This window comes from Suncus etruscus, chromosome 1 (assembly GCF_024139225.1).
Source record: "Suncus etruscus isolate mSunEtr1 chromosome 1, mSunEtr1.pri.cur, whole genome shotgun sequence".
Lineage (NCBI taxonomy): Eukaryota > Metazoa > Chordata > Mammalia > Eulipotyphla > Soricidae > Suncus > Suncus etruscus.
The window spans coordinates 173,732,247-173,746,995 of NC_064848.1; the positions used below are offsets into that span (position 1 = coordinate 173,732,247).

The window sequence follows — 14,749 nt, forward strand, 5'->3', positions numbered from 1 at the left end:
GGCTTTTTTTCCCTCATGTAAACACTGACAAGTAGTAAACACAAACATTTTACTCAAGTCATGATTTATTTTTATTTTACTACCTACCTTGTTAACAATTACAAAAGCTGAAAATTGGGGTGCTGGATAGTACATTAAGGCACTTGTTTTGCACATAGCTGACATGGGTTCAGTACCCATATATTCCATATGATCCTGAGTTGCACCAGGAGTGAGGCCTGAGAACAGAGCCAGAAGTACCCCCCCAAAAAATATATATATATACCAGAAAGTCGAAAATAGCTACTTTGTCTTTTTGACTTTATTCAGAAACTGTAGATATAGAGCAGGTTGTAGGATATGAAAAGCAACTTGGGATTAGAATATACGTATGATAGATGTGCTGACTTAGTAAAACAACATAGGTAGTTCCAAAGGTTGGCTGCACGCCTGAGGCCTCAAGTTTTAATTTGTGACTACAAGCTTGATCACACTTTGCCTTTCCAGTGTTGAACCATGGGGCCCCACACTGCCTAATGGAGTGTCTCAGGAAGATCCTTGAACATGCAAGACCAATAGAGGTCATCCCCTCCTACCATCACACCCCCCCCCAAGAAATGAAAAAAGTATTTTACTACTTGAGTTATTTCAGCCCTTTAGTCCTGTAAAGAACCTTTACATATCAGAACCAGAGTGTTAGTACAGTGTGGAAGGGTGTTTGCTTTGCTTGAGGCCAACCTGGATTTGGTCCCTGACAATCCATATGGCCCGAGCATCACCAGCAATGATTCCTGAACACAGAGCCAGGAGTAACCCTTAGCACTGCAAATATGGCTCAAAAATCGGAAAAAAAGGTGTTCATTTTTATCATATACCTTATGCGTATATGAGTAACAATATTAGTTACAGCTGATACTTCTCTGCTTTAGTTTTAAGACAACAGGCTTATAAGGAACCTCGAGAGATAACTTGAAGAGTACTGCACAGTCCCTTGAGTACTACCAGGAGAAATCCTTGAGCACTTCTGAATATTGCCCAAAAACAAAAATACCAGTAAGTTATTTCTGGTATACAGTATTGTTAACTATGCACTATGCCATGATCACCTCACAAAACAGTATGTTTCCTTTCTTCACTATTTACATTTCATGAATGTAAAAAGAAATCTAGTATGGCTATATTGTCTACTGATAATGGTTATGACATTTAAAGCCCTTCTCTTTATATCCTGTTTTCCTTTACTAAAAAAGGAAAAGGCTTTGGAGCACTGGCTTGAATCCTACATATTTTAGTTATAAGGCATTAGTTTAAAACATTTGTGTACTTTTACATCAGTGTTTTTCAGCTACTGGGCTTTGTGTCCATTAAAAAGTCATTCCACTAAATAGGGGCAGAAATAGCACAGCGGTGGGGCGTTTGCCTTGCATGCACGGCAAGGTACCCAATTGAATTCCTGACATCCCATATGGTCCCCGAGTCTGTCAGGAATGAGTTCTGAATGATTTCTGAGTGCAGAGCCAGAGTAACCCTGAACACTGCTGAGTGTGGGCCAAAAAACAAAGTTATTTTTTAAAAAAAAGTCACTTCACTTGAAACAGAACATTTGGGCTGGAGCAACAGCACAGCAGATAGGGCATTTGTCTTGCTTTGATCCCTGGCATCCCATTTGGTCCCCCAAGTCTGCCAGGGATGAGTTCTGAATACAGAGCCAGAAGTAACCCGAGATCGGCCAGATGTGCCGCGCCCCCCCCCAAAAAAAGTCCATTGTAGCTAATACAAACATTTTGTTTTGGTTTGAATTTTTTTTGTTTTTGGGTCACATCCGGCAGCGCTCAGGGGTTACTCCTAACTCTACGCTCAGAACTCGCTCCTGGCAGGCTCGGGGGACCAAATGGGATGCCGGGATTCAAACCACTGACCTTCTGCATGAAAAGCAAATGCCTTACCTCCATGCTCCGGCCCCTTTTTGTTTTGTTTTGGTTTTTTTTTTGTTGAATACAAACATTTAAAAAGGTTAAAAATTACACACTAATTTGTATGCACACACCAAACAATCATTGACAGTGTCGCTGAACAAAACAATAGCAAAAGAAAGTCGTCTGTTTTTATATAAAACAAAATTTTTACATGAACTTTTGGTTTAGGGTCACACCCAGTAGTGCTTACTCCTGGCTGTGGTGAGGAATCATACCTGACAGGGTTCAAATCCAGGTCAGTGGTGTGTATGGAGGATCCAGCAAGGCCTCCTGCATTTAAGGCATGTGCTTAGTTCTCTTTGACCCCTCAGATGAACTATTTTGGGGAGAGCAGCAGACAGACACCTGGCAGCAATCAGGAGTGAGCCTCTAAAATTTGAGGACCATATCCTGTGCCAGGGATAGAGTTGGGGTGGGCCACTTGCGTCTGCCTTGCCTGCGCTAGCCTAGGACGATCCCCCAGCCTCCCATATGGTCCCCAAGCCAGGAGCAATTTCTGAGCACATAGCCAGTAATAACCCCTTTTTTTGGGTATGACCCAAAAAACCAAAAACAGAAAAAAGAAACAAGCAAGTGTTCGAAGGAGAACATGGGGCTTAAAGAGCAAGCCACATCTGGTGTTATGTATTAATGGAAAAGAAAGATTGAAACCACTGTGTACCTGACATATAATACTGTTATTTATTCTTAGGATAATTAAAAAAAATCACTTCTATTTGTGTTCATTCAAATTTGCATTTAATTTCTATGTACATTCATTCAATCCAAAATCAAATACTTAATACAGTAAAACTAAATACACATGAAGAAGCAGAAAAGGTCTAACCCTCATAGCACTCCTAATAAGGCAGCTGAATAATTTACCAATGAAGCAAAGCTAACTTGGGAAAGGATAAAAATAATAAAGAGCAAACATAGCACAGATGAACCCCATCTTTCAGATGTTATTGTTTCAGATAATCACTGAGATAGTAACTTGTGCGATAGTGGTAATTTAATACACGCAAGAATCAATCAGCAATGGACCATACAAAGGTCGAGTGACAAATACTTTTATGACTGCTTTGTTCAGTTTGCTAGTGTCTACTCAAAAAAATAAGTTCAGACATTTAATTATTTTTGAGAAATTAACCAATTCAAAACCTCAAAATCCATTCTTCATAAATTCAACATTTCTCATAAGAATGACTGTAGATCTAGCCCTTGTAAGCTAGGAACCATATATGTGGATAACCAAAATAGGTCCTATAGTAAATATAAAATCCAAGGCTCAGTATATTATTGAAGATGCATCATGTTGATAATTATGTTGAATTTATGGAATATCGTACATGGCATTCTTTCCAAAAAAAAAAAATTATCTTCTATCTCAAAAAAAAAAAAAAAAACCAGTATGGAAAAATTTTGACAAAATCAAATTATTTTAAGACCATAAAGGGAAAAAAATATTTTTCCTAAAATTCTGGTTCAAGTTCAATAATTATACTTTACATTGTTAATCACAAGCTGGTTTATAAATCCCAGTTTATTCTGTAATGCTACAAACCTTATAAAATCAAAATTAGTAAACTTTTTCAGTGATTATACTTTAATTAAAAAACAGCATGTATAAAATAAAAAAATATCCTGTAGTTGCTTGAATTTTAAACAAAATAATCAAGTGACAAAAGAAAAGCACTAATCTCTTATATACTTACCTGGAATAATCATAAAGAACCCTCTTAGAAATTCAAACTAGTAATATTGACATATATTTTAAACTATGTTTGGATTTTTACAAATAAATATAGGGTAAGCCATATTGCATAGGTGTGTGCTTTCTGTCGTGACACCGAAGTGGCACTTGACGTGTTTTCACAGTCATAATAGGGGTATATCTATGAAACAATTTCTCAATACACTTGCCACAGTATAGTAAATTAATTTCACTTACTGTTAAGTTTGAAAAACTGTATTTATGTGAATGGTAGGTGTGCAATTAATGCTTTTACTGCAGGAAGGTTACTATTGTTGGCAGTGCTAATTATGAAAATGGTTTAGCTATGGGGTGGTATCGCCAGCCAATCACAGTGCAAATGTTACTAGCAAATAGAACCAAGGAGAAACATTTTGGTGTGAAAATTTTGCTGGAAACTGGTCAGTCAACACTACAGTTAAGTATTTGAAAACAAGGATCAGAGAAGCACAAGCCATTTACAGTCTGAAAGTCTATACATATCATCACAGCTTTCTGGGTTGTTTTCTCAGACACCATAAGCTTACAGATTGGAGATCTGCAACTTTGAGTAAAATTTTTTTACCTCTGTCATAATCATAGCTTCTAATTTCCTAGCTAAAGATGCTAAAATAAGGGAAAGTTTAGAGGAAGTGATTTAAAAATAAAAAAGTAAAAATAAAAAAGGGATTTGTACCCAAAGATGAATTGTTCTCAATTCATTTATTGCCACAATTAAAGTTTTATTTCCAATTATTTTGATAGTTCTGTTTTTACTATCATAGGATTTAAACTCATCTCACTTGAATTACCACTTAAGTAAAGCTTTGCTCTTTTCTGACTTAATTCAACATGCATAAAGAATTTTATGGCTTGGATCCTATGGCTCAAAAAGGTTTGGAGAACACAGCAAGCAGCAACTATGTAAGAAAAAAAATCCTAGGGTTGCAAAAATATTACAAACGGACTTTGCACAACTCAGACTAAAGACATTTTTTTTTATAAAAGACAAACAAAAAGACTTAACTGCAACGGTTTGGTCATCTATACCAGTATGCACTGAAATATTTTTTATAAAGCTCTGCAGATATTAAACCCTTTCAAACAGCTAAAGTCATGGAAATGCTCTCTTTAAGGCAGGAAGTAATTTAAGAAAGGTAAAGTTACCTTTATTTTTACTCTTTTATACCTGTATATCACTTACATGTAGATTTTGCTACAATTTCAAAAAACATAGTGTCTTGTTAACATGTCTCCTAAATTAAGCCCACTAAGTTTTCTTATTGTGGAAGACATTCATCAAAAAGGCATCAAATATTTTAATCAAAAACAGCCCAGTATAGAAGAAATATCTATACCTTTTTTTCCCTTTAGAACTGATAAGGAAAAAAAAATGTAAGGAAGGTAGACAGAGACAGTTAAAAAAAAAACCTTACCCAATTTGCTGTAAAGAGATTGTTAGACACAGTAGACCATGGCACTGCCCTCTTCCCTCTCTCCCTCTTTGCCGCCCTCAGTATGCATTTTATCCTGACTCTCCTACCCTCTTCAGCCATGGGCTGAACACATTTGGCATCTTGAAACAAATACTGGTATAAGAACAGGTGGCATTATTTTTCCAGTGCCTTGCTGGCCTAGGACAAAGATGAAATGTAGGACACACAGCTTATGCCCATTTCCAATGCTTCCAGTTAAGTTTAGCACATAACATTACTGCAAGTAGAAATGATTAAATAGATTCTTTTTGTTTCCTAGTATTACAGACAGGTATTGCAGCTGGGTTACTGAAAATAAACCCCAGGTCCACCCCAATCCCTCAAACGAGCCACAGCTGTGGTTAACAATGATTCAGTTGCATTTTATTATTTCACCAAAAGAAGAAACATAAGTTGTGTGGCTTTCTTCACCAACCGATATTCTTGTTTTTTTTTTGTTTGTTTGTTTTTTTAAGTTTTGGGTGTTTTCCATAATGAGCTGAATCAAAAAATCTATTTGAAAAATATATATTTATATAAAAAAAAGATTCAGGTTGTTTGCACATAAAACAATTGATAAGTTTTATCTCTGATTCCACATTGCCGGAAAAGTTTGACCAAGCTTGCATGCTAATTTGTCCTTAGTTTGCAAGTATTACAGGCAATTTCATACTTTGCCTAATGACAGGGAAAATCTTTCTTCGACACAATCAAAACTCAACAGTGATTCAGAAGCAACAACCTATTCTTAATACTGTCAGTTTTGAGCCATCGACATGAAAATCCTTGATACGGTTGAGAAAATGTCACTAGGAATCAATTAACTGATGTGCCTAAGAGTTCCACAATACTATTTTGCTTAAGTTTTTCTTTTGTTTTGCACCATTGATTGATTTTATTTTTTAAAATCCATTTTTGTTTTTCCTCTGTCCAAAGTGTTCTACATAGAGACCGACTCTTCTAGAGACTTGTTTTAAGTCGCCTTGTTTCACAGTGCAGGATGCTTGCACATTCCTTGCCCACCTCTTTTTTGCCTTAAATTCATTCAATAGCATTGCTCTGTCATAGATTCATACGCAGGTGCTCTGGTCGTTTGGAGATCATGGGAAAAGCTTGTTTTTTGTATGGCCCAGAGTTTGGTTGTCGGATTGGAAGTGGTGCCGAAGCTTCTCCACTCATCGTCACATCCATCTGTTCTATGCCACTTGTTTCCATTGGGTATTCCACAGGCGTCTGAGGAGTGGCTGTGCTGGCTGAAGCACCTCTTCCCCAGAAATCCCCAGGAGAAAATTTGACCGGGCTTTAAGACAAGGAAGAGCTATCATTTGTCTCAATGTTTATTTAACAAGAAACATTTTCTATACTAGGAGTGGGATATTAAACCATCTATTTTATTATTTTGTGTGGATTATCAAAGACAATAGGTAAGCTTTCTTGCCCCTAGACTAACTGCTTGGGTTCCTTACTAGTCCTATATAACTTCTATACTTGGCCCAATAATATCCTCAATACATATTCACAACAAAAGTCATTTTAGGAGCCGAAATGATAACACTACAGTAAGGGCCTTGCACGTGCTTGTACTCAGCTGACCCAGACGGACCTGGGTTTGATCCCCGGCACCCTGTATGGTCCCCAAGCCAGGAGCAATCTCTGAGCGCATGGCCAGGAGTAATCCCTGAGCGTGACTGGTTGTGGCCCAAAACCAAAACAAAACAAAAAGTCATTTAGAGACCAGAGTGATAACACAGCAGGTAGGGTGTTTGCCTTGCTGTGTCAGAACTGGTTCGATCCCCTGGCATATCATATTGTCCCCTGAGCCTGCCAAGAGTGATTCCTGAGCAGAGTCAAGAGTAACCGCTAAGCACTGCTGGGTGTAGCCCAACAGCCAACTCCCCCACCCCCAAAAAAGTCATTTTACCCTCCCCTTAGAAATATCTTTCCGGGGCCGGGCGGTGGCGCTAAAGGTAAGGTGCCTGCCTTGCCTGCGCTTGGACGGACCGCGGTTCGATCCCCCAGTGTCCCATATGGTCCCCCAAGCCAGGAGCAACTTCTGAGCACATAGCCAGGAGTAACCCCTGAGCATTACCGGGTGTGGCCCAAAAACAAAAACAAAAACAAAAAAAAATCTTTCCGGGGCCGAAGAGATATAGCATAGAGGTAAGGCGTTTGCCTTTCATGCAGAAGGATGGTGGTTCAAATCCCAGTATCCCATATGGTCCCCTGTGCCTGCCAGGAGTGATTTCTGAGCGTGGAGCCAGGAGTAAACCCCTGAGCACTGCCGGTGTGACCCAAAAACCAAAAAAAAAAAAAAGGAAAGAAAGAAAGAAATATCTTTCCATTGCATTTAAAATAAAATACTATGTAGAGGCCAGTATGGTGGCTCAATAAATTGGAATACCTGCTTTGTATGCTGAAGGCCCAACTTTCATCCCTAGCAGCACACTGTCCCCAGTGACAACCTGGGAATAGACCTTGAACAAACTGGGTATGGTTCAAAAACAAAATGATAACTACTTATCCAAACTTCCCATTCTCTTTCTTATTAAATTTCAGGAATGTTGATCATCTTGTTTGGTTTGGTTTGGGACCACACCAGTGACGCTCAGGTGTTACTCCTGACTATGCGCTCAGAAATTGCTCCTGCTTGGGGGACCATATCTAAGATGTCAGGGATCAAACTGAGGCTGGTCATGGGTCAGGCCGCTTTGCAAGGCAAACACCCCTACCACTGTGCTATTTGCTTCGGCCCCTGATCTTTACATTTTTTAAGAAAAGGCTGTTTTTCCTCCCTCATGGCTTTTGTACAAGTTGTTCTAACTGTAGACCTTGACTCTCTTGGGGCCAGAGCGGACAGTACAGAGGACAGGGAACTTGCCTTGCATGTAGCCAACCCAGGTTCAATTCCCTGTACCCTATATAGTTCCCCAAGGGCCCACGTTGCCCCCACCCATCTACCCAAAATAAAGACCCTTGACTTCTCTTTCTGGCTTATGATTATCTGTTTCCTTTTTTTTTTTTTTTTGGTTTCTGGGCCACACCCGGTGAAGCTCAGGGGTTTACTCCTGGCTGTCTGCTCAGAAGTAGCTCCTGGCAGGCACGGGGGGACCATATGGGACACCGAGATTCGAACCAACCACCTTTGGTCCTGGGTCGGCTGCTAGCAAGGCAAACGCCGCTGTGCTATCTCTCCGGGGCCCTTCCTTTTTTTCTTACATATTACTTTATCCAAGGCCTTTCTCTGAATGCAAGAAAACCCACTAGTCTTTGTTCTACACCAACATATTCTTTTTTCATAAAACATTTAGTACTTCTTAGAATTACATATTTTTGTACTTCCATGTTAATGTTTACTAAACTTTAAGCCTCGTTAAAATATAAACAATTCCTGTTTTAATAATGTGTCCCCCTAACATGAATCGTAGCTGCTGGTATATAATAAATATTGAATAAAAGAGAATAAAAGGACTATTGTGGGCCAAAGAGATAGTACAAGAGTTAAGGTGCAGGGCCGGGCAGGTGGCGCTGCGAGGTAAGGTGCCTGCCTTGCCTGCGCTAGCCTAGGACGGACCACGGTTCGATCCCCCGGCGTCCCATATGGTCCCCCCAAGAAGCCAGGACGCAACTTCTGAGCGCATAGCCAGGAGTAACCCCTGAGCGTCACAGGGTGTGGCCCAAAAACCAAAAAAAAAAAAAAAAAAGAGTTAAGGTGCTTGTTTGTCTTGGATATGCAGCTAATCCCAATGGACTCCCAGGGCACTACAAATATGGTTTCCCAAGCACTGTCAGGAATGATCCTTGAGCACCAGAGCCAAGAACAGTGCCTAAGCATCGGCCAGGAATAACCAAATGCCCTTCCTCCCCAAACCCTCCAGAATAGGGCATTTGTGGGGCTGGAGTAATAATGCAGAGAACAGAGAATTTGCCTTGCACAAGGCTGAACTGGCCTCCTACTTCCAGCATCCCATATGTTCCCCCAAGCCCTCCCAAGAGTGATCCTTGAGCACAGAGTCAAGAGTAATCCCCCGGGGGCCGGGTAGGTGGCGCTGGAGGTAAGGTGTCTGCCTTGCAAGCGCTAGCCAAGGAAGGACCGCGGTTCGATCCCCCGGCGTCCCATATGGTCCCCCCAAGCCAGGGGCGATTTCTGAGCACATAGCCAGGAGTAACCCCCTGAGCGTCAAACGGGTGTGGCCCAAAACCAAAAAAAAAAAAAAGAGTAATCCCAAGCATTGCCAGGTTTGGCTCAAAAAGAAACCTCCAAAAATAAAGAAAAGTACAGCTGCTAATGCAAAGGCTTATGTTTAGAAAAGAAGCAAGCAACCTAGCAGGTTAATAACAAAATTAGTCAAATGCTCTATAAGGAGCAGGTGATGACATGTTTATGTCAGCTAAAGAGGGCATAGCTTAACTTTCATTTATTATAATATGGCATAAACTTCCTAAGGAGTGTTCGTCTAAGTTAAATAATAAAAAAAAAAAAAATCTCAGAATATTAAAGTTGAAAATACCTGACAGGTGTTCGTGGGCTGCCAATAAATCTTCGAGGTGATCGGATTTTTGGTTCAAAAGAAAACTTTTCCTTTACACTTTCAAGTACAGATGGAGCCACATATGTAAAACCCTGAAAGAGAATAACAGTAGACTTCAGAATGGCATTTTGTCCGATACATTTAAGATAAGTAAAAAATGGGGCGGGAGAGATAGCATGGAGGTACGGCATTTGCCTTTCATGCAGAAGGTCATTGGTTCAAATCCTGGCATCCCCTAAGATGCCCCGAGCCTGCAAGGAGCGATTTCTGAGCATGGAGCCAGGAGTAACCCGAGTGCTGCCGGGTGTGACCCAAAAACAAAACAAAATAGAACAAAAAAGATAAGTGAAAAGATGAAAAGATAGTACAGAGTCAGGCACTTATTTTGCATGTAGCTTCAATTTCCAGCACTTCAAATTTTCGGCACAGCTGGGAATGACCCTGAGTACAGAATCAGGAGTAGCCCTGGAGAACAATGAGGTGTGTCCTCCAAATCAGTAAGTTGATGGTTGTTCACTTTCTGACACACCAACAGTAAACACCTGAAACTCTAGTCTCCTATCTCATTTTGTTCTATGTACTTCTTTCCATGCTTATCTTTCTTTTTTGTTTTTGGGCCACAACCAGTGGGCCCTGTGGTTACTCCTGACACTACACTCAGAAATCGCTCCTGACAGGCTCAGAGGACCATATGGGATACCAGGGATCAACTTTCTTCTTCACCTTCTCTTGCTATAGTTACACATTTCACATTTCATTATGAAACTAGAAGGACTAAAGTATACTTAAACATTATTTTAAAATGTTCATTATGGGGTCCGGAGAGATAGCACAGCGGCATTTGCCTTGCAAGCAGCCGATCCAGGAACAAAGGTGATTGGTTCAAATCCTGGTGTCCCATATGGTCCCCTGTGCCTGCCAGGAGCTATTTCTGAGCAGACAGCAGACAGCCAGGAGTAACCTCTGAGCATCGCCGGGTGTGGCCCAAAAACCAAACTAGGGGCTGGAGAGATAGCATAGCAGTAGGGCATTTGCATTGCAAGTAGCTGATCCAGGATGGACGGTGGTTCGAATCCCGGCATCCTGTATGGTCCCCCGAGCCTGCCAAGAGCGATTTGAGTGCAGAACCAGTGTAACCCTGGTGTAACCCTGAGCGCTGCCGGGTGTGACCCAAAAAAGCAATAAAAAAAAAAAAAAAAGAATTGTCTAACTAGTCAGGTTTGAATTTTTTTCCTGATTTTTTTTAATGAAATAAAACATTTTGGGGGCCGAAGAAATAGCATGGAGGTAAGGCATTTGCCTTTCATGCAGAAGGATGGTGGTTCAAATCCCGGCATCCCATATGGTCCTCTGTGCCTGCCAAGACGTGTTCTGAGCATAGAGCCAGGGAAGTAACCCCCTGAGTGGTGCTGGGTGTGACCCCCCCCCCAAAAAAAAAGAATAAAGCAATTTGAAAACCCCTATGATTGTAGTAATACCATTTTGTCAGTTTATTTTTATTTTTGGAAGGATCATTAGGTCACACCTGGTAGTGCTCTAGGGTTTTTTTTTCTTGTTTATGTTTAAGGGTCACTGCTGGTGGTCCTCAGGGGACCCATAAGGGGTAGGAGGGATCATGCAGGCAATTGCCTTAATCTCTCTCTCTCAGGCCTTTATTTTGGTTTGTTTTAGAACATAACCAATAGTGTGAAACTAGGTGAAATCATAGGGAACAAGCTGCATTTCTACAGGTAATGTGCTTCAGGTAATGTGCTTTAATTATGTGAACTTGAGATCATTTTCACATGTTTTAATAGGCTAAAGTTATAACCACCATGCCTTAATCATGACTATCTCTAATTCACTGATACAAATCAAAATATTTTTGGGGGAGGGGGAGAGCCAGCAATGATCAGAAGTTAGCCCTGGTCCTGCACTCAGAATACTTTGGGCTGGGCCGGAGAGATAGCACAGCGGCGTTTGCCTTGCAAGCAGCTGATCCAGAACCAAAGGTGGTTGGTTCAAATCCCGGTGTCCCATATGGTCCCCCGTACCTGCCAGGAGCTATTTCTGAGCAGACAGCCAGGAGTAACCCCTGAGCAACACTGGGTGTGGCCCAAAAACCAAAAAAACCAAAAATCAAAAAAAAAAAAAAAAAAAGAAAAAAGAAATACTTTGGCCATGTATACAGGACCATATGGGATGTTAGGGATAGAAACCTGGGGTCAAGCCACATGCCAGGCAAGCACCTAACCTCCCTGTACAAATTCTTTTTTTTTTTTTTGGTTTTTGGGCCACACTCGGTGTTGCTCAGGGGTTACTCCTGGCTGTCTGCTCAGAAATAGCTCCTGGCAGGCATGGGGGACCATATGGGACACCGGGATTCGAACCAACCACCTTAGGTCCTAGGTCGGCTGCTTGCAAGGCAAATGCAGCTGTGCTATCTCTCCAGCCCCACAAATACATTTTTATAGGCACATATGTGTTAAGTGTTTGGGACCCAGATAACGGAAGTAATTGGTGATACTTATAGGTGAGCTGGGTTGACACATGCAGTAACAGGTTTTTGCACATGCTAAGCATGTGATCCTCAAATCTGAGCTATCTTCCTGAACCCTATTTTATCCGTTGAGTTTAGGGGCATACTCAGTTGCACTCAGGGATCCCTCCTGAGAGTGCTCAGATCACATGCAGTGCTGAGGATCAAACCCAGATCTGCCTTATGCAAGGAAAAGCACCTTAGTCAATGTACTGACTTTCAGACCCCTACTTTTTATCTTCTAATTTTTACTGTAATACTGTGATTTATCAAGTTGTTCATAATATAGTAGTTTAAGGCATTAAATATTAAGACACCAATCCCAGCACCAGTTTGACCTTCCTTTACAGAGTCCTCAATCTCCAATTCACCACTATAGCTGGTCTCATGAAAACATAAATTTACTTCATATTGCTTGTCAAAACACAAAGGCAAATGGAATTACCAAAACTTACATTAACATAGGTCAGTTTGAAATGATTGTTATCCCTCTCCATGGTATTACTAAAGTCCTTGTCTAAGGATTTACTAGGTGGTGGCTAGTGCTAGTTGAGCCTTCCGTGTTAACTATTTAGACTCACAAAGCCTATAGATTGCTATCAGATTTCTCCTGATACTTAGCTGAGACTACTGTAATATATTTAGGTGCCCACAAAAGCAAATAACAACCAACCCATCATAAAAGTAGGAAACTCCACACCTTAAGAGGGGAGATGTGGGAAACATGTCCTCACGAACCATGTGCCCAACTTTTTTATTCTAAGCATTTTTATTTTTTCATTTGGGGCTACACCCGGCTGCACTCAATTACTCCTGCTCTGAGCTCAGAAATTACTCCTAACAGGCTGAGGGGACATATGGAATGCCATGCATTGAACCCAGGTAGGCCGTGTGCAAGGAAAATGTTCTTCCCACTATAAGTAGGCTATCACTCCAGCCCACAAGCATTTTTTTAAATTATAGATATAACCTAAAAAATTAATTGTTCGGAGGCCGGAGAGATAGCGTGGAGGTAAGGCATTTGCCTTACATGCAGAAGGTCATTGGTTCGAATCCTGGCATCCCATATGTTCCCCGAGCCTGCCAGGAGTGATTTCTGAGCATGGAGCCAGGAGTAACCCCTGAATGCTGCCAGGCATGATCCAAAAACCAAAAGAAAAAAAAATAATTGTTTGTATGTTTACAATTTAGCTATACACACATATAAAAATTTGCACAAATTGAACTTTCTTTGTAGCTAGGTATCTCTAGATTATACTTCTTGTTTTGTTTTGGATTTAAGGTGTTTTTTGTTTTTGGTTTGGTTTTGGTTTTCTGTCCACACCTGACAGTTCTCAGGGGTTACTCCTGGCTCTGTGCTTAGAAATCGCTACTGGTAGGCTCGAGGGATCATATGGGATGCTGGGGATCAAATCTGGGCCCATCCTCTGTCCATCATGTCCAAAGGCCCTACTTGCTGTGCTATCACTCTGGCTCCCTTTTTTGTTTTTTGAGGGGGCACACATGGCAATGCTCAGCGCCTAATCCTGGCTCTATGCTTGGGTGTAGGGAGTCTTTCCTAGAAATGCTTGGGGGAACTGCAGTGATAAGGATTGAACTGGGGTCAGCTATATGGAAGGCAAGTGACTTAACCCTATACTATCTTTCAATCCCTGTAACTCCTTTGTATAGAGTAAAAATGTTAAACTACAGGGTCGAGTGATAGCACAGTAGTAGGGCGTTTGCCTTGTATGCAGCCAACCCCAACAGACCTCAGTTCGATTCACAGCATCCCATAAGGTCCCCCGAGCCTGCCAGAGCAACTTCAGAATGCAGAGGCAGGAATAACCCCTGAGAACTGCCAAGTGTGACCCCCCCCCCCAAAAAAAAAAACCTAATTGAAACATCCATTTGGTGAAAGGTTTCTACACTAAATATTTGAAGAAACAAAAAATAACCATTTAAAGAAAACTACAGCTCAGGTTAGCCATATCAAATGCAAAGCAAGCAAACACAATTTTAATATTGAAAAGCTCAGACCTCAGATGAAAATTTCTCATGGCTATGTGAAAATGCGTCACTTACCAGAAAGACCTGGTTGGCACTTTCACTGAGAGTTGAGTCATCTGGGCTGTCAACAGGTGTCTGACGTGTAAACTTTGAATCAAACTGACTCACATCCTCTTCAGATTGCTTTATAAAAAAAAACAAAACGAGTAGAAAATGAACCGCCTATATTGTATGTAAAAATCAAATGCAATATGCATATACAGGAAAAGGCTCAACAGATACAATTCCTCATAGGAAATGAATGCAGTAAAGGAATGATTTTACCAAGAAATGTTAATACAAATGGAAAATATTGAAGTCTAATTATAGTCTCAAATCTTAAACATCATTAAAATAGATATTAGTACAGAGTTAACAATCCTTATAAAAATCAAAAGACGGGAGACCAGAGATTATATCAGGTGTCTGCCTTGCATCTGTGAAGCCCCGAGTTTTATATCAAGGACTATAAATTGACTCCTCACACAACAACAGCAATAATAAATCTGAGTATTAATCTGCTCTGCTCA

General features: G+C 40.7%; 1 protein-coding gene across 1 annotated transcript in view; it reads right to left on the reverse strand.

Annotated features, from left to right (window-relative positions):
- Nucleotides 1–5,620: 5,620 nt before the first annotated feature.
- RPS6KB1 (ribosomal protein S6 kinase B1) overlaps nucleotides 5,621–14,749 on the reverse strand; it is a 49,130-nt gene continuing 40,001 nt past the window's right edge. Inside the window, exons 13-15 of the mRNA XM_049771776.1 lie at nucleotides 14,256–14,363; nucleotides 9,653–9,765; nucleotides 5,621–6,444 (exon numbers count right to left, since the gene is read on the reverse strand). Coding sequence (XP_049627733.1) covers nucleotides 6,207–6,444; nucleotides 9,653–9,765; nucleotides 14,256–14,363 — 459 coding nt within the window. The 3' untranslated portion in view covers nucleotides 5,621–6,206. The remainder of the gene's footprint in view (nucleotides 6,445–9,652; nucleotides 9,766–14,255; nucleotides 14,364–14,749) is intronic.